At 43.4% G+C, this 24,355-nt stretch overlaps 1 protein-coding gene across 1 annotated transcript in view; it reads left to right on the top strand.

Moving 5' to 3' along the window:
* LOC106557294 (integrin alpha-X) overlaps positions 1–21,726 on the top strand; it is a 52,634-nt gene extending 30,908 nt beyond the window's left edge. Inside the window, 13 exon segments of the mRNA XM_087714681.1 lie at positions 2,797–2,922; positions 5,288–5,361; positions 7,269–7,410; positions 8,625–8,735; positions 11,101–11,183; positions 11,641–11,724; positions 12,702–12,774; positions 14,476–14,586; positions 16,310–16,387; positions 17,388–17,510; positions 18,014–18,106; positions 19,781–19,891; positions 21,449–21,726. Coding sequence (XP_087570807.1) covers positions 2,797–2,922; positions 5,288–5,361; positions 7,269–7,410; positions 8,625–8,735; positions 11,101–11,183; positions 11,641–11,724; positions 12,702–12,774; positions 14,476–14,586; positions 16,310–16,387; positions 17,388–17,510; positions 18,014–18,106; positions 19,781–19,891; positions 21,449–21,550 — 1,311 coding nt within the window. The 3' untranslated portion in view covers positions 21,551–21,726.
* The last annotated feature ends 2,629 nt before the right edge of the window (positions 21,727–24,355 follow it).

Below are 24,355 nucleotides of genomic sequence, written 5' to 3'. Positions count from 1 at the left end.
TGGCTTCTTTGGACAAATCACAGAACTTGTGATGTGAATCCTGAGCACCCCCCCCCCCCACTGTTAATGATTGAAAGATACTTTTAAACTTTCCTTTTTAAAAATAAAAACTTTTCATAGAGTAAAAGATAAATTACAAGAAAAAAAGGAGATAGAGAAAATGACTCAGGTGACCCGGAGGACACAAATAAACCTCCAAGTGGCTTTAATATAATGCAAGGAATATAATTCCTTCCATTCCCTACCATCCTATCAGAGCTGAAGAAGCTTCTTGAATAAAAAGCAAAACATCTTCAAAGAAAAAAAAAAACAGAAGGTCCAGTTGCCCCTTGAAAAAGCACCTTTGGGACAACTGTCTTGCTTAGCAACAAAAATGTTGGATTCAGTTGTGGTTGTAAGTTAAGAACTGCCAGTATAATGCCTCTGACCTTCTTTTTAATAGGTAGTTATAAACTTATGTTCCCCCTTCCCTCTTAGATATTATGCATATCCCTTTAGCCCCTGGTTGAGGAAGCCTGTGATTGCTTTTGCACAGAGGTGGGCTGCTGCGGGTTCGCACAGGTTCAGGAGAACCTCTAGCTAAGAATCTGCCTAGTTTGGAGAACCCACAAATCCCACCCACCTCTCCCCTCCCTGGAGTCCCCGCAGGGCCCGTTTTGGATGCAGGTAAGTACAGGGCCCGCACAGAGGCTCGGGGGCGAAAAACAAGACTCCCGGAAGTTCCAGAAGGCCGGAAACAGGCCCATTTCCAGCCTCCAGACAGCCTCTGGAGCCCGGAAGAGGCCGTTTTTGCCCTCCCAGATGCTCAAGGAAAGCCTCCGGACCCTGGAGAGGGTAATCCCTCCCCCATGGTGCAGGAGATCAACTAGGCCTTGCCCACTGTGGCCACGCCCACCCAGCAATTAGGCGGAGAACCCCTTGCTAAAATTTTTGAAGCCTATCCCTGCTTTTGCACTGATTCACGTGAAACCAGCTGTTTTGAGGAGTGATGCCCATTGATTTCTGGCCTTCTACCAACTTATTGGAATTTAAAGAAAAACTTGAATCTGTGATTTGTGCCAGTTTCTGTAAGCTGATGGACAGCTCATTTTCCCTGTGGCAAAATTTTCTGCCTACAGGTAGTCCTCAACTTACAACAGTTCACTTAGTGACAGTTCAAAGTTACAATGGCACTGAATAATGTGACATGACCATTTTTCACACTTACGACCATTGCAGCATCCCCATGGTCACATGATTTACATTCGGATACTTGACATCGGATTCACATTTATGACGGTTGCAGTGTCATGTGATCCCCTTTTGTGGCCTTCTGGCCAGCAAAGTCAATGGGGAAACCAGATTCACTTAACATCCGTGTTACTAATTTAACAACGGCAGTGAGTCACAAAACTCACTTAACAAATGTTTCACTTAGCAACATAAATTTTGGGCTTAATTGTGGTCATAGCTCGAGGACTACCTGTACTGGCGTTTCAAAGGATGTACAGGTAGCCCTTGATTTACAACTGCAATTGATCCTGGAATTGCGGTCAAAGTTGCGCCAGTCATTAAGTGGATCACCATGTGACCGCACCAATTTTATGGCTTTTTTTTGTGGCAGCTGTTAAGCAAATCCATTCTCCGCAATTTGTCTTTGCTACAAATCAGAAGTAAACGCCGGTTTCTGGCATTAGTAGTAGTAAAATGTAATATAAAGCCCTTCATGGTATTGGACCTGGGTACTTGAGAGACTGCCTGCTGCCAATTACCTCCCAAAGACCCATCAGATCCCACAGATTAGGCCTCCACCAGATTCCATCTACCGGCCAATGTCGATTGGCGACTACCCAGAGGAGGGCCTTCTCTGTGGCTGCTCCGGCCCTCTGGAACGAACTCCCCGCAGAGATTCGGACCCTCACCTCCCTTCAGGCTTTCCGTAAAGCCGTTAAAACCTGGCTATTCCGGCAGGACTGGGGTTGACAAGTTCCCTTCCCCGCTCAAATTGTGTGACTGTTGATTGTTTTTTAAAAAATTGTTTTCTCTGTATCTGCTTGTTGTGTTGCCTTGTCTGTACTACCCCGCCCCCCCCCCCCCCCCCCCCGGGATTGTTAGCCGCCCTGAGTCCCTCCGGGAATAGGGCGGCATAGAAATGAAATAAACCTATAACCTATAAATCTGAGTCCATTGAAACTTTGAACAGATCGCTATGTGACTGGTCATAAGTCAAGGACCATTTGTATGTTCCTTCTCTACTCTGGCAATCTACTCTTGATTGCAGCTATTAGGACAAGAAGATCATGCAGAAATGCTAACCATGCAATTGTTTCAGCTTTATAGCTTGAAGGGACTTTTAAATGCAGTAGAGGAATGACAGTGATATAAACTTCCCCTCCTATCAAGAACTCAGATATTTTCACCGAAATGAATACATGATGTACTAAACCTGTGGGTAGCGAGGTGATGCTAGACATTTATTTGATTTTAACTTTGGGATCTTAATTTGATTTCCAGTGTGGGGCTTACGGGAATGAATGGGTTTTTGTTGCTCTGGGATCAGATAATCACATGATTAAATAAAGATTTCTTTTGTGCTTTCCAGCTGATTATCTGTTTGTGGTGCTTTTAGCATTTCAGAGTGATTAGATGTCAAAGTAGGTTGGCTTCAAATGGTTTGGTGAGAAATTGAGGAATGTATACCTTTGGAGCGCCTGCTGTGAGGACTGCAGCTGTAAGAATTATAACACTGAATGGAGAAATGTACTGATCTGGATAAAAATGCCTGATCTCCAGAATCTTTTTCTTAATTGGCCCCAGGCCTGCCTTGATGACTCCTTCTCTCCAGTTGTGCTGTGGACAAAGTTCTCAGTTCAGGAGCAACCAGATAACAACAATCTGCAACCCGTCCTTCACCCTGAGACAAAAACCTCCACCTACATTGAGGTATTTTTCTGCAGTCTGTTTTAGCACTTCCTTTATCTAGAATGGGTTTCCCCAACCTGTGGACCGGGACCCACTACTGGGCCATAAGCTAATTGCCATTGGGCCACGTGAGTGGCCAGCCAATATGTGCATCGCCACATGCATACATAATTCCACTCATGTGAGCCTGTGTAGCCACGTCCCACAGAGGAAACTGAGGAAACAAGAACTACAGATATCACCAAGGAGTTTTCAGTGGGGTCTCGGATAAATACAGAATCTTGGAACTATAGTAGGATGTCCCCAGTCTCATTTATAGAGTTCACTAATACAGAAAGTTTAAAATGTTTCTATTAAATCTCTCTCCACCTGAATTGAGTTAATGATTATAAGGTAATCTGTCAGATGACATATTTTGCAGCTGGCATATTTGTTATGAAGGGATTTCACCAGTGTGAAAGGTTTTGGTATGTTATAACCTGGCTAAATTGAAATAGAAGCCACTGGTTATGATTGTGTGATCGAATGGATTCTCCTTGCCTCCATAAAACAGCTTTCTTAATCTTGACAACTTTAAAATGGGCAGACATCAACTCCCAGAATTCCACAGCCAGCATCTTAAAGTTGCCAAGGGTGAAAAACACGGACATAGAGGATAGCTGTCATACAGATTTCATAACGAGAAAACTGGAAAGCCCATCCTCCTAAAGAAGTAAAACTAGACAATCCTGTGACCCATTGGGTCATCCTTTGAGCGAAAGGTAATGTGAACAAACATTCAATTTTAAACTGACCAAAATTCCCCCACCCCACCCCTTACTGATAGTTACCCAATGATTATCTAAGAAGAGTAAACATCATCAATAGAAAAATGATTGTAATGATAAACAAACTTCAATAATGTCAATATTTACTTACCTAAACAGGAAGATTACAGGCGGGCAAAAAAAAAACCAGAGGGAATGAAAGCAACTTCTGACTTCCTGCTGGCTTCCTCAACTACCGGTATTTTTCTTGTAGGAAGCTGGTAGGGAATGTCAAAATTTGCAATCCTATAACCACAGGGACCCTTCAGCAGCCATAACTTTGTAATTCAAGGTGGTCTGAACTTCATGGACATTTCAATTATGCAGGAGTAATGGATAATTGGGTTCTTTTAAGTTAGCAAGTTTACCCAATAAAGTTAGCAAGGTACCCAGTTCAAACATTGTGGCATTATAATGCAACTGAAGAATATAAAATAGACAACAGATAAACATTTAGTATATGTAGATGCTTGAGGAACTCGTGAACACATTATCCCATGTAAGATCTTTGATTCTACCCATCTGTACATTAATTTTTTGGTATTTGGTATTTATTGTACATTTATAGGCCGCCCTTTTCCCTGAGGGGACTCAGGGCGGCTTACAATAAAAGGGGAAAGGGAGTGTAGGACAAATACAAAAGAAATGTGAACGAGAATAAATCAAACAGTAAAACACAACATTCACTCGACATTCGGGAGGGGCGAAAGTAAAAACTTATCCCTAGGCCTGACGGGCTAGCCAGATCTTGAGGGCTGTGCGGAAGGCCTGGACGGTGGTGAGGGTATGGATCTCCACGGGGAGATGATTCCATAGTGTCGGAGCCGCAACAGAGAAGGCTCTCCTCCGAGTAGTCGCCAGTCGGCACTGACTGGCGGATGGAATACGGAGGAGGCCAACTCTATGCGATCTGATGGGACGCAGGGAGGTAATTGGCAGAAGGCGGTCTCTCAAATAGCCAGATCCACTACCATGGAGCGCTTTATAGGTGGTAAGTAGGACCTTGAAGTGCACCCGGAGATCGACAGGAAGCCAGTGCAGCTCACGGAGGATCGGTGTTATGTGGGCGAACCGTGGTGCGCCCACGATCACTCGCGCGGCCGCATTCTGGACTAGCTGAAGTCTCCGGGTGCTCTTCAAGGGCAGCCCCATGTAGAGCACATTGCAGTATTCCAGCCTGGAGATCACAAGGGCTCGAGTGACTGTTGTGAGGGCCTCCCGATTCAGGTAGGGCCGCAACTGGCGCACCAGGCGAACCTGGGCAAATGCCCCCCTGTCACAGCTGAAAGATGGTGGTCAAAACTCAGCTGTGGGTCCAGGAGGACTTCCAAGTTGCGGGCCCTTTCTGAGGGGTATAAGTTTTGTCCCCCCAGCCTGAGTGATGGTACGTTGGTCAAATTTTTGGGAGGAAAACACAACAGCCACTCGGTCTTGTCTGGGTTGAGTATCAGCTTGTTTGCTCTCATCCAGTCTTTAATTTATGCCTTTGCCTGCTTCATCTATGCCCTCCTTAAGAAAGCGCCTTCTGTTCATTAGTCCATGTTACTTACCCCATCGCTGTTTATCTCATATTTTAATAGGTTCCTTTCCAGAAAGACTGCGGTCAGGATGGAATTTGTGTGCCTGATCTTTCTGTATCTTTTCACTTCTCAGGGTGAGTAATGTATGGTGTCCATATACATATACATTACATATACATATACATATACATATACATATACATATACATATACATATACATATACATATACATATACATATACATATACATATACATACACACACACACACACACACACACACACACACACACACATATTCTGACCCCACGCCGACACAAGATCACTGCTAGACAATTTATGAGCCAAGGTGGCGCAGTGGTTAAATGCAGCACTGCAGGCTACTGCTAGATCAGCAGGTCAGCGGTTCAAATCTCACCGGCTCAGGGTTGACTCAGCCTTCCATCCTTCCGAGGTGGGTAAAATGAGGACCCAGATTGTTGTTGGGGGCAATATGCTGACTCTTTGTAAACCGCTTAGAGAGGCCTGAAAGGCCTATGAAGCGGTATATAAGTCTACTGCTATTGCTATTGCTATTGCTATTATTCACAGTAATTTAACACACTGACAAGACTTTGGCAGCAACCCAGACTTCCACAAATAAGAAATACACACAAGAGCTTCTCCAGCTTAAGTATAATAGTTGTGTCCTGCAAACAGCCTCCTCCCAAAGTCTCTACTTATATACTCTCTTGGGAGGAGCCTAATCACAACCACCTGGCCCCAATTATCTTCTGTATCTCCGTAGTTGCTGTCGGCGCTTATCTGCCTCTCTTTGCCTGGTGTCCAGGACCAACTCCCTTAGCTCCTCCCCACTGCTCCAGGGCCTGATGTCAGGGACAAACTCTCTTTGGCTTTCACCGCTGCTCCATGCCTCAGGCATCTCCTGGTGGCCAACCAGCCTCTCTGGTCCCTGCTCGGAGTCTGAACCCTGTCCAGGTTCCTCCACATCCTCCAGAGCCGACTCATAGGGTCCCTCGCTATTGGAGTCTATTTGCAGCTCCAACGACTCCTGCTGGGCCACAACAAACAAACAAACAAACATACATACATACATACATACATACATACATACATACATACATACATACACACACACACACACACACACACACACATACCCCTCCCCATATGAAAGGAACTCTGTCCCAACTGCCAGTTGCCTTATATTAACATGCTCTGATGCTACCCCTTCACTAAACCAGAAGTGGGCATGGCCAGCGCAAGATTCAACCGGTCTGTGGGCTGAGAGTTCAGATATTCTACTCCCCCTCCCCACCTGAAAAGAATTCTGTTCCAACTGCCAGTTGCCTTATATTAACACGCTCTGATGCTAAGGTGTTACACATTCTACATTAATTTTCAAGCTTTAAATGTCAATGTATCAAGCCCAATCACCAGGGGTGATATTTACTTACCTTCTCTACTGGTTCGCAAATGTGAGCATGAGCGTGCTCTGCCATCCGCACATGCCCTTTTCCTAAAATAATGGGCCTAAATGGTATGCGGTAGACCTGGGGCAAGTGGGCGGGGCCAACTGCCATTTCCACTACCGGTTCGGATGAACCAGTCCAAACCAGCAGTACACCACCTCGGCCAATCATATAATTTCAAAGTGAAGCATGGGTTTCCAGCTAGTCATATATAAAATACTAGAACTGTGAAAGTTGTTTCTTCCACCAATCCCTTTATATAATGGGTTTGAGATGCAGCGCTTGGATTCTGTCCTGTATCTGTTTCTTTCAGTCCTCTTGTGCTGGAGACGGGCAGTTTAGTGATTTGCAATAAAGGTTGGCCCACCAAATCCCCATTTTTACCGTTTTTTTGTGTGCTGCTAACATAGGCCATTGGATAGAAGATGTTGCCTTCATTTCCTTGTAATTCTTGTAATATATTTAGTGACCATTTTTATTTTCTAGATGTAGAGAAGTGGAGACAAGGAGATAGGAAATCACCAGGGGGCCTTGGCATTGAGGAAATATTTCCCATTATTGTATTTCAGATCTAAAGGACTGAAGCTGAGCCCAAATTTCATACTGAACTTAACAGTGAAACTAGAAAATCTGGGAGAATTGGCATATGAGCCCGCCATTTATTTTAATTACTCTTCAGTGTTATCTTTCCAGGGAGCTTCAGTTCTTCATGTGAGTTTGATGAATTTTTTGGGGTGGAGGTTATAGTGGGGAGGAAAAGAATAGGGGGATTAAGGTGGAGATGCTGGAGTTTTGTAGTTCAGAATTCAGGTGTCACCAGCAGGGTCACCTGGCAGGTAGGACCTTGCTGAGTTGGCAGATTTACAATAATATCAGCCTTTGTACATTCAGCATAGAAGATCAGCTAGCAAGAAAAATATAAAAGCACTCAGTGGTGGGATTCAATTTTTTTTACTACTGATTCTGTGGGTGTGGCTTGATGGGTGTGGCATGGTGGGCGTGGCAGAGGAAGGATACTATAAAATCCCCATTCCCTCCCGATTAGCTGAGACTCGGGAGGAAGAGAATATATGGGGGTGGGACCAGTCAGAGGTGGTATTTACTAGATCTCCCAACTACTCAAAATTTCTGCTACTGGTTCTCCAGAACTGGTCAGAACCTGCTGAACACCACCTCTGCAACCACTATATATAAAGAGGGAGCAAAAAAAACCACAACCACACTTACCAGCACTGATGATGTTACCTAGTTAGGTAATGAAATGTCTGCAAACAGCCATGCACAGAGACCACCAAGTACCCCACAATCTAGAAAAAGTCAAGCAACCTCAAACCAGCTTAGATCTTACCCAGATGGGAGACTATTAGGAAATCCTACACCATTTCAGACAAATGGTTGTCCAGTGTCTTCTTAAAAACCTGCAGTTTTGGAGCATTCACAACTTCTGAAGGCAAGTTGTTTCACTGATTAATTGTTCTAACTGTCAGGGAATTTCTCCTTAGTTCTAGCTTGCTTCTCTCCTTGATTAGTTTCCGCCCATTGCTTCGTGTCCTGCCTTCAGGTGGTTTGGAGAATAGCTTGACTCCCTGTTCTTTGTGGCAACCCCTGAGATATTGGAACACTGCTATCATGTTTCCCCTAGCCCTAGTTTCATTAAACTAGGCATACACAATTCCAACAACTGTTCTTCATATGTTTTAGTTTCATAGCTTGGAAATATTATTGAAGAAGCCTATGCTTGCATTCCCATTAAATGTATTTTGGCAAAGGTATAACTGAGAGTATGTATCTATTGACATTTTGGGTTCCTGGACAAGCTTGCCAAAAGGCAAATAGCCTGGTTCTTGTATATCACTTTCCTTTATATTCCCTGGTCATGATCTGATTTAAATATATTTATATATATATTCTCTTTCTGCTTCAAGTCGAACTGGCCTCTGTTCCCGGCTTGTCGGATGCATGCATTCCCAGGAAATGCCTCCGTACGCCATAGCTCCTGCCACTTCAGGCCACCCGCTCTCAAGGCAGGCACTCGGGTAAGACATGGGAAATGAAGTCAAGCACAGAAGCAAAGGACAGCCGTGAGAACCAAAGTCTGTGAAAGCAAAATGTGAAAAATTAAATGTTCCTGTCTGCAGGATGGCAATATAAGCAAGGCTAGCTATGTATCCCAGTTCTATATAATTACTGTGCAGAGAAGAGAGGGAGTTCAGCGTTCTCTTGTTTTACAAAGAAAAGATTTCTACTCTGTACGTTTGTAAATGTAACCATGATGGGAATGCAACTTTAAAAACCAGCAGGGGAAAAGCAGAAAAGGAATCGAGAGACAGGGCACAGATTACAATGTTCCACTTATTTATTAAATGTACAGTATATCACAGAAGTGAACACACCTCCTCACATTTTGTAAATATTTAAGTATATCTTTCCATGTGACTACACTAAAGAAATGACACTTGGCCACAATGTAAAGTAGTGAGTAGACAGCTTGTATAACAGTGTAAATGTGCTGTCCCCTCAAAATAACACAACACACAGCCATTAATGTCTAAACTGCTGGCAACAAAAGTGAGTATACTCCTAAGTGATAATGTCCAAATGGGGCCCAAAGTGTTAATATTTTGTGTGGCCACCATTATTTTCCAGCACTGCCTTAACCTTCTTGTGCATAGAGTTCACCAGAGTTTCATAGGTTGCCACTGGTAGCCTCTTCCACTCCTCCACGATGACATCATGGGACTGGTGGATGTTAGAAATCTTGTGCTGTATATGCTACCCATCTCACGGTCCAAAGTTACATATACATTTAATAAATAAATACGGAAACAAATAAATAAATAAGCAAGTTCCATTCCTCGTTCCTCCCAGTGATTGTGGAAACAGAATCAATTCCATAACCAAAGAGAAACAGGCAAATACATAACATTTTTACAAACTAGGCTCTGAGTTCCCACCACAATGAACAACGCAGGGTGGTGAGGTTTTGGAGTCAATGGGAACCAGCATCCCAAAAACAGGTAGTCCTCAAGTTATAACAGTTCATTGAGTGACTGTTCGAAGTTACAAGAGCACTGAAAAAAAGTGACTTATGGCCACTTGTTACACTTATGACGGTTGCAGCACCTCCCTGGTCACATGATCAAAATTCAGACACGTGGCAACTGACTCCTATTTATGACGGCTGCAGTGTCTTGGGATAATGTGATCCCCTTTTATTACTTTCTGAAAAGCAAAATCAATGGACTGCTTTGATCAAAGAAAAGAATATAAGTACTTTTGTTTCTGTTTGGAAACCACTTCTGGACTTTGTGCTTGAGGTGGGGAAAAATGAAACTTTGATTTTGGGTTTTACTGATTAAATAGATTTGTTGTTATGGAAATAGCTAGTTTATACTATGATGGAAAAGTAGAAAAGGTGACGTTTGATGTTACTGTCTTATTCCACTGCACCGAAGGGAGTCAGAAGTCAACACTTTTTTTTTACTTTTTTCCCTTCTGGTCTACACTTCTCCCTTTCCCTCCCATTTTCCCCTACTTTTTGCTTTTGTATTTTTGTATTTTATATTATAAGCTAATGAAAAACTGCAAACTTGGACAAGCAAAGTCAATGGAGAAAAGAGACTCATTTAACAACAGTATTACTATACTAACTTAATAACTGGAGTGATTTACTTAACAACTGTGGCAAGAAAGGTCATAAAAAGGGGCAAAACTCAGTCAATGAATGTCTCAGCAATAGGAATTTGGGGCTCAATAGTGGTCATAAGTTCAGAACTACCGTATTTTTCAGAGTATAAGACGCACCTTTGTCCCTCAAAAAAGAGACTGAAAATCTGGTTGTGTCTTATATATTGAATACAGCATTTTCTGCCTCCTGAAACCCCCACCCCTTCACCAAAATGGCTGTGCAGAGTCTGTAGGTGGCTTTCAAAGATCTCCTGGGGGCTGGGGAGGGCAGAAATGAGCAAAAAACAGTCTGTTTTTTGCTCAATTTTGCCCCCTCCCAAAGCCACCAGGAGCACTCTATAAGCTTCCTAATGCCTGTTTTTTGCTCATTTTTAACCCCCTTCGGAACACTCTACAAGCCTCCTAGGGGCTATTCATACCCTTTGGGGGGGGGAATGGGGCCGTTTTAGCAAAAAATGGACCATTTTTGGGAGGTTTGCAGAGTGCAAAAACTTTTTTTTTAATTTGCCTCTTCAAAATCTTGGTGCGCCTTATACTCTGGTGCATTTTACACTCTGAAAAATACAGTGCCTGTATTTGGGATGCTGCAGTTGAATAGGGGGGGAGGGGAGAATCTGTTTTAGCTCAAGGAGGGGCTGACAAAAAGAAAATGGGGTTGAACAGGAAAACAGGCGTTCTTATAGGCTGTGCTTTCTCTGATCTTCCTTCTTGAAGGCCTTTCTCTGGGTTTCCTTCCGCTCATCCAAAGGTGATACCTGGCCGGATAAGTTCGTTTACTTCACCATCCGTGCCCACAGGTAAGAAACCCGAGAGAGTGCCTGCTCCAGGGGTGGGCTGGTACAGGTCCGCTCATATTCGGGAGAACCCATAGCTAATGTTATGGCCAGTTCGAAGAACCTCCAAATCCCTCCTGTGGCTGCCCCCACCCCAGGAGTCTCCACATGGCCCGTTTTGGATGTGAGGTAAGTTCAGGGCTCGCGTGGAGGCTCAGGGAGTGGGAAAAACGCCTCCTGGAAGTTCTGGAAGGCCGGGAGGTTGGGTGAGGCAGTTCTCACTCTCCAGAGGCTTGAGGAAAGCCTCCAGAGCCTGGGGGTGGTGGAGGAAGCCAACTAGGTCATGCCCACCATAGCCATACCCACCCAGAAACCGGGCAGAGAACTCATTGCTGAAGTTTTTGAAGCCCACCCCTGGTCTTTCCCCCTCTGCAAGTTTGACTGTCTTCTCCTAACTGTTCTCCTTTTTGGTCTCTTCCAGTTTGAATGAGAGCAACATTCAGGAGAACAATGAGGCTACCGGACGGCTACCTGTTTTGTATCCCGTCAACATCATCGTGAAAGAGTAATTCTGTCTCCTTTTTCTATTCTATCAGGGGTTCCTTCCCCGATAGCCCACCTCCCAGGAATAACCCTGGTTTCTGGTGAAAATGTTGAAGAAGGAGCTGGGACGCTAGTTCATTCTCAGCCACAGAAGCTCCCTGGTTGACTTTGCCCTCGTTCCACCTTCCCAACCCAAGAACCAGGGTAGTGCGAGGGCGAAGGTTCATTCTCTGAGCTTGTGGGTTTGGTTTCAGAACGTCTCATTACCAGGCTAGGTAACATCTTCTGCAGATTTAGGGATGTCAGTGTCCGTGTTCTTCTGTTGATAAGGGCTTCAGGTGTGTCAAGTGAAGGTCTTGTGATGGGTCAGCTGTGAGTCATTGGTGAATCTTGTGGTGGGTCTTGAGATAAGGAGATTATATCAGGGTCATTGGGAAGTGAACTGCTGGCGGGAGGTGAGTTTGCGTGGTTTGGTTGAGGGTCGGTGCTGTCCCTAGTTGGCTGTGTGGTTGATTTGGATTCTGAGGGGTTCGTAGGCTTTGTAGGTTGATGTGTCTATTGAAGGAATTGCTTGTGGGGTGTCAGGCTTCAATGAACTCACTAGTGTGGTTGGTGGTAGTGTGGCCGATGATTTTTGTGTTGCTCCAATTAAACTGGTGCTGTTTGATGTCGGTGTGGGTGGAGATTAAGGGTTTGGGATCGTGGCGATTGACTGCCAGCTGGTGTTCATGGATCCTGGTTTTTAATTGACAAGGTATTTGTCCCACGGAGAATGAACCTTCAACCTCATCCTACACCTGAGCTACAGATATTCACCACTATTGCAAACCAGAGTAGTTCTGGATTATCAACAGGGACTTCATATTATAACAGCCTACTGTGGCTTGGGCCCAGTCGTTTTCTCTCAGCTCAGCCTACTTCACAGGGTTGTTGTTGAGGGAAGAAGTGAGACTCTGCCTCTTTCATGATCCCAATGGAGGCCTCTCCTTTCTTTTCTAGGCTTAAATCAACTGCATATCTCAATTTCTCTACTCAGGATCCAGTGAAGAAAGTACTTACACATAGCTATGAGGTAATGGATTTGTCTTTTTTCCCTTGTTGGTTAACAATTAATTAAATCCATATCCTTCTTGTCCAAACTGATTCCATCCGTCTGCTCTGGTCTTCTCAAGCAGGCCTGCTGAGAGCCCATAATGCTCATGAAGTCTGAGGGACCTGGATGAAACCAGAGGCCTTTCTTTGTGGTGGTCCCATATTATGGAATAGGCTTCAAAAAATTGTGTCCTCACATTCCAAAAGAGTGTTAAAACTTCTTGTTTTGATGCATTTAGGTCCATTTGATTGTGGGCATTCATCTGCATAGGTTGAGGTAGCCTTTGATTTATGACCAGGTGTTTAGTGACCACTGAAGTTACGACCAACTTCGAAGAGGAGAACTTAAGATCCGGATCCGAAGTTCTGCTGGTCGGCCACCTCCCAACCCATGGTCATGTGACCTCACTTCAGGCATTTGCTGACACGCCGTTATTTACAGCGGTTTGCCGTATTCTGTAATCACATGACCATGTTTTATGCTGGTTTTGCCGAAAACTGGCACTTTCTTCTAGTTTTTGGCAAATCCGCTTCATAGTGAACAACGGGTTTGCTTAACAACTCCAGTATTCCCTTGGCTGTGATGTTCGCTTTATAACCACTATATTTGCTTAATGACTGTCACAAAAAGGTCATAAAATTGGGTCAGTCATGTGACCAACTGTTTTATGAACCATTAGGAATTACGCCGTTAATAGGCAACCTCCATTACAGTTGCAACTCAAGTATTACCTGCATGTATTTGTATATAGTTTTGTGATCTCATTTTTCCACCATGTTTCTGCTTTATTGTTCACCACTCAGAGCAATGTGACTAGAGTGGCTCACAAATGCAGTTTAAAAAGTGAATAAATAAATCTGCATGTACTCCTGCACTCAACCCATCAATATTCCAGTTATCTATCTTTCTTTGCATAGTTACCTACAATAATTCCCTCTTTGGCAGGGGTGTCAAACTCGATTTCATTGAGGGCTGCATCAGGGTTGTGTTTGACTTTGGGGAGCCAAGGTGGGCATGGTGCCCAGCATGATTTCACTCATATTGGGGGCATCTGTGGTGGACCGAGCACTCTGCCAGCAAAAACGGGCTCCCGAGCTCCATTTTTGGCTGGGATGGCCTGCAATCCTCTTCTAGCAAAAACTGAGCTGGGTGGGGGGCACACATGGGGCCCTTGCAAGCTCCCTTTTTGGCTGGGACGTCCCCGCGCAACCCTCTGCTAGCAAAAATGGAACTCTGGAGGCCCACATGCGGCCCTCACGAGCTCCATTTTTGCTGGAAGAGGCACCGTGGGCTGGTCCTTTGCTGTTTCCAGGGCAGCCCTGTAGGCCAGATCTAAACACCCCGCGGGTCACATCCAGTCCCCAGACCTTGAATTTGACACCCCTGCTCTCTGTGGTCCTTATGAGAGGTCTTTTTTGGGGTGGGTGGATAGAAAATTTCTCTCTTTGTGGAAAAAAAAGTAATTAAAATAAAACCTTGAATAGCTATATGAAGCAATCCCTCAAGCATATTGAAATCTATCAGGACTAATGGTGCAATGTTGACTCTACAATTTTTGGTTACACATGGTATAGTCCCAGGCCTTTTTGATTTCTTGACACATTCATTCTGCCAACATCTTCGTCTCTACCTGATTCCATTTCTTCCAAATTTATTTAATTTCTTTTTATGCTCTGGCAGGTGAGGAATTTGGACTCAAACGCCACTGCAATCAATGTAACGTTTGAGCTTCCTTTGAAGACAAAACATGGTTTTTTTTGGAATATAACACCATCCTACTACAGTGAGGAGGTAAGAAGAACCACCAACGCTAGTTGATTAGAGTGCCTGCAAGAGAGAACATTTGAATAATGCTTGTTTGGAGGAAGACTGTAAACTTGGAGGAAAGATTTAGTATTGGAAGTATATAGACAGTCCTCTGCAGCCATTTGTTTAGTAACTATTTAAAATCAAAAAGGCTCTGAAAAAGTGACTTACAACCAGTGGTGGGATTCAAATAATTTAATAACCAGTTCTCTGCCCTTATGACTGGCTGGGTGGGCGTGGCCATGGTGGGTGTGGCCAGGGGTGTGACAGGCAGCGCTCAATCTTCTGCAACCCCTGGGAGAAAAAAGCGGGCCACGGGGGGAGGGGGAAGCTGGACACCCCCCCTCGTGCTCCATTTTGGGTCTAGTAGTCCTCCCTGCAGCCTCCTGGGACCAAAAAGGGTGTGGGGTCTCCTGAAGGGGTGGGGCAGGAAGGGGTGGAGCCAGCCAGCAATTTAACAACCGGTTTGGCCAAACTGGCCTGAACTGCCTGAATCCCACCACAGCTTACAACCAATGCTCACATTTATAACAGGTGAAGGCTCCTCACAGTCATGGGATCAAAATTGTCAATTGATAGGTACTTAGGGTGTTTGCTGCGTCCTGGGTCATGTGATCACCATTTTCAATCTTCTCAGGTGGCTTCTGACAAGCAGAGTGAATAGGGGAAGCCAGATTTGCTTAATGACAATGACATTCACTTAACAACCGTGGCAGAAAAGATTGTAAAATTAGGTGTGACTCATTTAAAAACAACCTGGCTTAGCACTAGAAATTCTAGTTCCAGCTGTGGTTGAAAGTTGAGCCCTACCTGTATTATATAATACCTGTAGCAAAATTATTCCATGCATGTCTGTTTTTGTGTGATTAAAACAACACTTGAATGAGAATGGTGTCATCCAGTTTGGGGAAGCCCACACTTGCAGAAATACTTTGAAAGGGCTTTTCAATGAGTAGGAAGCTCAGATGGGACAGAAGAGCCGGTTGGTTGTTATTGGAGGGACATAAGTCAGGCCTGGTCAAAATCATAAACATTGGTAACTGTCACTTTTCTAATACAGGTAGTTCTCAACTTACAACCATAACTGAATCCAAAATCTCCATTGCTAAGTGTTTGTTTTGTCCCATTTTACAACCTATCGCTGCAGTTGTGAAGTTGGTAACAAGGTTGTTAAATGAAGCTGGCTTCCCCATTGACTTTGCTTGTCAGGTCATAAATATGAGTCAGTCGTCAAGCATATGAATTTTGATCATGTGACCCTGGTGACACTGCAACGGTTATAAGTGTGAAAACCGGTCGTAAGTAACATTTTCAGTGCCGTTGTAGCTTCCAACGTAAATGAACTGTTGAAAATTGAGGACTACCTTTATCCAGAAAGAATAGGGATGAATTTTATAAGCTAGGGTTATTGTCAAAAGGATAATGGGCAAATATGTAGATTTTTGGAAATAAACCATAGCACATATTTATTAGCAAATTCAATTTAGGTGGAGTAAGAGTCATTTGAACTTACTTTTCCCAGCATACAAGAAAGAAGGGCTAATCATTGAACTATTTATTGTTTTTCCAGATAAGATTGACCTTGAAATGGCCATTAACATGTTCACATGAATGTTTAGTGATACTCCTGTTTATTTCATAGCATCGCTTGGTACATTTCTTGTAAGTTCCACTTGTGCAAAATGACTTTTCTTTCCCCCAACTCTAGAAAAATCACTTCTCCTGCACACCATTGTTTACCCTCAGAACAGGAATCAGCAAGAAGAATGTCACAAAACGCATCAAGGTAAGAATTTAGTATAGAAGACCTTGACTTACGACCACAACTGGAAAGCAGAATTTCCACGGCAAAGCAAGATGGTTTTTGAGCAAGTCAAGTCCAATTCTGTGACCCATTTAACAATGGTTGTTAAGTGCATACAGGTGGTCCTTTCCATCTGGAAAGGATGCAAATGGAGACCAAGTGACCTCAGGACGTTGCAACCACTATAAATATATGTTGGTTTGCCAGGCATCCGAATTTTGATCACACGTCTGTAGAGATGTGTGCCTGTCATAAATGTGAGGACTGATTGTAAGTCATCTTTTCAGTGCAGTTTTAATTTTGAACAGCCACTAAATGAATGGCTGTAAGTCAAGGACTACCTGTATACACCTTCATTTAGGTTGGTATTTTTTTTAATGAGAAGAAATGCCTCAATGGAAGCCAATATGCATTTTTGTCTCAGATGCAAGCAGCAATACGAATTCTTATGAATGAAGGCAAATATACATGTCCCAGGATAATATTGCAGGATCCAATCGGGATCGGTCAATAGACCTGAGTGCTAGTCTTCCAAGCTTTTGGACTCAGATTGGAGGCCATCCTCAGGGAACTTCTCTCTTTCAGAATGTGTGCTATGGCTATTCTATGCGTAGTATTTATGTCATGCTTGGTTGTGGGTACGCAATGAACAAAAACATACAATCAATTTTACAGCTACTAAGATTGTTGGCTGAGCAGGTACAAAAATAGTCAGGGAAATGATTGAAGCCTAGGATTCTGGTCCCTTGTCAGTCAACAGGAGTGATTTACCAACAGCTTATCAGATACTTAGGAGCCGAAGCCACACACAACCATGCATCACATAAATACTTTGCATAAAATAGTCCAAAACACACATTTTGATAGAGGAAAGTTCCCTAAGGAAGGCCTCCAGCATAAGTCTGAAAACCTGGGAGACTAAGCTTTTACTTCTGTGACGGATTGAACGTGCAATACCAATTCTCTTCCCTTTTTTTGACAGAGAGGCTGTGAGGGGGCTGTTGCTTGCCCCAAAATTTACTGCTTTATCAACACTCTTGCTAAGGGAGAATCGATCAGGTTCAATTTTTCTGGAGATTTTTACAGAGAAGATAAATCTTCCAAAGTAAGTGGCACCTCTGTCTGATAACAGGGTCATTACATTGTTCTGTATTAAATACCTTGGACAAAGAAAGCATTTTAAAGAATTTTCTATTCATGAATAATTCCTATAAAGGAAAGAGCTTACAACAGCTATCAGACCCACTTTTGATGTTTGATTTGGGATTCATATGTGGAAAATAAGAAAAAGGAACTCTCTTTTTTTAGTCCTGATTGGTGAGCTAAACAAAAGAGAAGGAGGAGAGAAATATAAAAATACAAAATTGTAGGGTGGATGGGACCACGGAGGTCTTCTAGTCCAAACTGGTTATTAGATCGATTGTTAGGAAATATTGGAGGGGTGGGAGGCTTCCAGGGAAAGATTGCCTAAGTCTAAGCCAGTCGCTCTGCATATGCTCAGGAGTACCCTCGCCCCACCTCCAAGACCAATGTTACATTGACCTCTTTCATTGACCTTTCATTGACTAAACTATATTGATCTTTTTCATTTGCTTATCACTTCTAAAGCTGATGTCAGAAACCTTCCATGTTGGCAGCGAAGCATCCATAAGGGTGGATGAGACCAGATTTTTCCTCAATGAAGCAGAGGATTTCAGCCAGGTAATTCAGCTAGGATTGGTTAATTAAAGAGTTAATGGTTGAGCAGTGGAAATGCAAGGAAGGAGTCATAGAATTATAGCATCCCTATAATTCTTTGACTATGGAAGGGACTTTGGAGGTCTGTCCAATCTTTTTTTGAAGACGTCCAGCAACGGTGCACCCAAAACTCCATAAAGCAGGCTGTTCCATTGATTAATTGTTCTTATTGTCAGGAAGTTTTTTCTTAGTTCCAGATTAGATCTCTCTTTAATAAGTTTCCACTCATTGCTCCTATCCTGCCCTCAAGTTCTTTGGAAAGCTCTCTTAGTCTATGCTGCAACTGAGTCATGGAAGTTGGTAGCATCTTCAAGATGCTAAGGGCAAAACCTTTATATCAGGTGCCCAGAGAGGATTTGTTGTTATAGACTTGAAACACAGGGAATGGGAGAGAGGAGGAAGCAATAGAGAAGAACCAGATGGGAAGCTAATGGGCTTGGCTTCCCGCCACCATATGTAGTCTGTCATGATGAGTGGATCTTTATTGAAAGGAACAGAAGGGGCTGCTAGTAAAAAAAACCAAAAAAAAAAACCCATGCAGCTGCCGATTTTGTAATGTGGAAATGAGGGCTGGGTTTGTCAGGAGAAATGCAGTAATAAGTTGAACTTGGGAGAATGACAAAAGAGAGTCAAGAATGAATGTGAACTGAGTGAAGGTGATTTGAATGCAAAACCAAGGGACTGGTACAAAAATATATTGAGGTAATTCGGTCATGGAGAGAAAATGAAGGAAGATTGAAGCATGAAACATACGAAGGAAGAATGAATGATTGAGAAGAAAGGGAAGACTGAGAAGGTTATGGTTGGTCGAATCTAACGAAAGAGTCAAAAAGTTTAAAGCAGGGGGTCTCAAATTCTTAGGCTGCGGCCTACTACCAGGCCCTGAGCCTTTCGGAACTGGGCCGCCGAAGTGGTGGGAAGCATGTGCATCCCCACTTATGTGAGTGTGTACGCAAATAATGGGCACCCTTGCTCGCCACTCGTGCAAATGGAACTGCGCATGCACACTTGCTCACCACTTACCCAGAACAATTCTTTCCCCCTCCCCAATTCCAAAGTCAGAAAAGTTGGGGTACCCTGGCTTAAAGAACACATTAAGCGGTTCAGAGACGGGGGACAAGGATAGTGAGTTATGGAGAGTTGTGCTGAGTGATATTATGCCAACTCGATTCATCCATCTTTCATTTTCTTACCAATAGAAGGGGATATTTGTAAATAGGGTTGAACTGTGGGGGTCCTAGGAGCTCTCTGAACTTGGTTGTTTTCATTAGTTTCATTACTGAACTAAGTAATATTATCATTATTAGAACAATCCCACTGCCCTCTAGTACAGATGACATTACCTAGATGAGTAATGAAATGAATACAAGAAAACAACAAAGTTCAGCAAACATCCAACAATTCCTTTGCGTACTGTTCTTCCCCCTTTTTTAGCATATTGTATAACAATGTTTACACCAAAGAGGAATAAATAACAAAATGAGTGTGCAACAAAGGCTAATTTCTCCTAGTCTCTTACGCTGTCTCATTGGTTGTTTTGCAGTTGAATCTAGCAAGGAGGTTTTGGGGTAAACCAATTCCTAGAATTGAAACCTGTTGTGGGAACAGGCTTAAGCTTGCTATCACTTTCCTTTTCAGATCACTACAGAAATTGAGTTAATTTCTCCGTTCAATCCTGTCCCCATCATCATTGGCAGCACCATTGGAGGCATCGTGCTTTTAGCCATTATAGTGGCTGTCTTGTATAAGGTTTGTGCTGGTAGTTTGTGCTGTCAATCAGTTTGATGTGGGTCTTGCTAGGATCTGGGCTTACAGGACATTATTCCCATCTTTACTTTAAATCAACCGCAGAACCCAGATCGGTTTTAGTGGAGGTTTTCCCTCCGTCTGATTGCAAAATAGGGCAGCAGATTTTTTTAGCAGGAACTTCAGATAGAAATAAAGTATGTATTCAGGCTGCATTCTCCCTATGCTGTAAGATATGACAGTATTATTATTCCCTGGGATATTTTTTGACAATTCACATTCTATGCCATAAAATCTCAGCCTCTTGTAGCTCAGAATATGGTCTGGCAGGAAGAACCAAAAAAGAACTTACGACCTAGTGCCCATTTGAAATTATAACAGAGTCGAAATCTAATTATGACCTGAATTTTGAGGTTCTGATGTCACCCCTTCCAGTGTTATGTAACTGTATTTTGGGTGCTTGGCAACTGGCCCACCTTTATAGCCAAGTGCAGAGCCCTGTGGTCACATGACTACGATTTATTTATGGCTTTAAACCAGCCCCCAATGAACAACCACCATAAAAAGGTTGTAATATGGGGTCCAGTCATGTGATGACCTGCTTTATGACTGTCACAACTTACACACCTGTAATTGCCAGGATCAATTATGGTTATAAATCGAGGACTACCTGTACATTCATATACATTAGCAGAGTGTTTCTCAACCTTGGCAACTTTAAAATATGTGGACTTCAACTCCCAGAATTCCCCAGCCAAGTTAACTTCATCTGTCCTGTGCACTTTGATTCTTCAGTTGTGTCTGATCTGCTAGATATGCTTGGAAGGCTGGGGAATTCTGGGAGTTGAAGTCCATACATCTTAAATTTCCCAAAATAAAAAAAACACTGCGTTAGCATACTAAATTGTATGCTCTGGATTTTTTCAGGACCTAAAATAAAACAGAGGCAAGAAACTGCTAAGTACTCTTTGCAGCTACTTTCACATTTTAGAAAAGAGATTGGAAGATACTGATATTACTGGTCTGTTATTTTAGTACTGTTCAGTTCAGTTGCGTTTATTTATATGCCGCCCTTTTCCCTGAGGGGACTCAGGGCGGCTAACAACTTATGGGAGGGGAAGACATACAATGACATAAAAACACAGTATATAGTTAAAATCAAACAACATTCATTCAACATTCGGGCGGGGGCAAATTTTGGTCTTTACCCCCAGGCCTGGCGGGATAGCCAGATCTTGAGGGCTGTGCGGAAGGTCTGAAGGGTGGTGAGGGTACGAATCTCCACGGGGAGATCGTTCCAGAGGGTCGGAGCTGCTACAGAAAAGGCTCTCCTCCGTGTAGTTGCCAGCCGGCACTGGCTGGCAGATGGCACTCGGAGGAGGCCCAATCTGTGGGATCTTATGGGTCGAGAGGAGGTGATTGGCAGGAGGCGGTCTCCCAAGTACGCAGATCCACTACCATGAAGGGCTTTATAGGTAGTAAGAGGGTTGCATTACAATTTCTCCTTCACTTAAATCTGTTTCTCTCTCTTCCCTATCCCCACCCCTATCATCTCTCCAGCTTGGATTCTTTAAACGCAAGCGTGCACCCCAAATGGATGCAAATGCAGCAGGAGCAGCTGCTCCCACTGACCAAGCTCCTTCAACTTCAGCTGCTTCCTAAAGCAGAAGGGGATTCTGGGTCTGGATGCAACTTGGAAGCTGGGATTCCCGTCTTGCCTGGAATAGGAAGAATACAGCCAGTCAAACAGGGCTCAGAAATGGAGAGGCAGGACCTCTAGATCTCTAGGAAACGAATGGGAGGGATTGGGAGGCGAGAGGACTAGAAACGAAGTAGAATTAACTAATTTAAAATTCAAATAAATTTATATTTAAAAACAAACAAACATAAGTATGGTGGCAGTTTTTTGCCCGCGAAAATGGTTTCAACAAATCACCGGGTAATAAAATGACACAGAGGAAAGTTATCCAGGAATGCTCCCACTTTGGAATTGAAGTCGGGGAATACTTCTGCAGGAATTCAAAGCATGCCGCTTATGGCATAGCAGAAATGCAGGAGAGCACGCCTTGCTGCATTCAATTTTGTCTCTTGGGTGCCTGCAAATTCCTGACTCCAAGAGAAGATTTTAGATTTCAGATCATTAAACTTATATGCAGTGCCCATCCTTCTGGTCGACTTGAAGGCAAAGAGAATAATTTTGCCATAGTCATTACTGAGTGACTGTGTGTCTTTTTTCTTTCTTATGAAATTGCTCTGTGTTCCCCATTTACAGTCCAACAGTGGCTACGCTTGCCTAATATAGTGTATTTACACATATTGTAATAAGTTTTCACAACAATTAATTTAGCTGTGGTTTGCTAAGTTGATTTCCATGATTTATACAACTTTCTGAATCATAAACTACTCACAAAGATGGGGTTTTCAGAACCGCTAGATAGTAGTGGTAATTTGTGGTTCAGGTTGTCACGCATCACATACAGTCAGGGTACGGATAGCCCTTGCTTAATGAATGGTTGTTGACAGCTAAAGTCATAACTGTGGCCCTACAGCACTCCTGGCCATTTAAATGGTCACACTGCCCCCCCGGTCACATGACTGCATATTGGACAGACATCTTTATAACCAGTCATGGCATTCCATGGTCATGTGACTGACTGGCGATGTTTTCAGCAAAAACACCCACTCAAGGGAATGCCTTCCCTTAATGACTGTGACATTCACTTAACAACTGTGGTGTTCTCTTAATAATCATGATACAAGCCAGAAGATTACTTCCAGTCATTAGGGTGCTTCTACTTATGACTGCAATGACTTATGATCATAATTCCGGCTTCAATTGTGATTGTAAGTCAAGGACTACCTGTAATCACATAGGGACTGGGTGGATCTTCATCTCCCAAGGCAAGTGGGTGCTTTGGAGCACCTGGGTTCATGAGGTAGGCTTTCTAGACCTGTTCAATCCCCATCAGAGCCTCTGTGCTTGCAAATATATCTCAAAGGACCAGAACTTGGTATGTTGAGGTCAGCCGAGACTGACTTCTCCAGTTTAACTGTTAGTCTCTCTGTGACTACACACCATCTCCAACCTACCCAGCTTGGGCAAAACCTAACCGCACAAGAGCTGGAATTTGTTTTGAGAATTCAAAAGACCCTGGTTTTCAATCATGGAGACCCACTTCTTTGCAGGGAACGCCAGCTCTTTCCAAGTTTTTGTTTCTCTAGCTTGCCTCAGCCACATCATTGTTTCTGATAGCCTCAAGAGAAGCTGTGTTTTTTAAAAGCAGAGTCCATGCCTTCGATTATTCTTTGCACAAGGACACTTTCCTCTAATCAGGAGGTCCCCAACCCCTGGACCATGCAGCCATCATTTCTTTTGGATCTTTGGCCTGCCACGCTCCCTATTATTTTACTATGCATTTTCTATTGTGGGAAAATGGAAGGGGGGATTGTATGGAACCAGCCATAACAAAATTCTTTCTAGAAAGCCAAGGTCACCCTTTGTCTTTGCATCTCTGCAACTGAACAGAACTGGATGGGAGGAATCTGTCTTTGTGGCAGTGAAAGTTTGGACCATGTGAGGGACTTGTGGGTATGGGGGCAAGTTCTTGAACTTTCAACTGGGTGGGGAAAACCAGGAAGCTTTCAGATTGGGGTTTTCCCAGATGTGCCAACATGCCTCTCTTAATAAATTGGAACTTTGAGCAATACTTTGCCTTGGACTCTGAATTACTTTTGGATGCTATTTGGAACCCCGACACAAAGCCCCACCCATGGGATGGTAGGCAGCATGCAAAACCATGCCATTTCCTCCAAACCGTGGAAAAATCTTTCTCCACAGAACCAGACCCTGGTGTCCAAAATGTTGGAGTCCGCTGCTTTAAATGCTCTCTCTTGATCCAGATTGAAAGCAAAATGGCTTTCACATTTAATGGCTTCTTTCTTGATGGATAAGAGCAACCTGCCTCCTTTTTCTTCTTCCAATCAGAGGCAGATCCGAGGGATTGGGAAAGAGATAACGGACGATAGTTGCAAGAGTATTTAGAAACCTCTTGATCTTCTGTACCAATATATTTCAGAACTGCTGTTTTGAAAAGAAGGAAGTTAAAGTGAATTTAACAAGGTGTTCCCATAAGCTCTCAGGGGTGTGATTCAATTTTCTGTTGACATCTTCCTGGGCTCTGCACGATTTACATCAAACTGCTGCATTTAAGGTTTTCTTGAATTGTGTGGAAACCCATATTTTACTTCCTGTGTACTAAATTAGGAAATATTTCTTAAAGTACACATTTTGAACAATTTCTGCCCTTAATGAAACCCAGTGCCTTTCAAAGTCGTTATTTTGGAAATGCAAAGTTCCCCTCCCACTCTCTCCTAGCATCCCATGAGCCTTTGCAGGAGTAGAGGACCAGCAAAATGTCTTCCTTGTTAGGTAGATGGGCAACAACTGTGGGAATCATGTTCTATGAA

Source organism: Thamnophis sirtalis, unplaced genomic scaffold, assembly GCF_051295495.1.
Source record: "Thamnophis sirtalis isolate CommonGarterSnake01/CBP01778 unplaced genomic scaffold, rThaSir2_p1.2 scaffold_4, whole genome shotgun sequence".
Lineage (NCBI taxonomy): Eukaryota > Metazoa > Chordata > Lepidosauria > Squamata > Natricidae > Thamnophis > Thamnophis sirtalis.
Note: the sequence above shows the minus strand (reverse complement) of the source record. Positions and strands in the feature narration are given on the sequence as shown.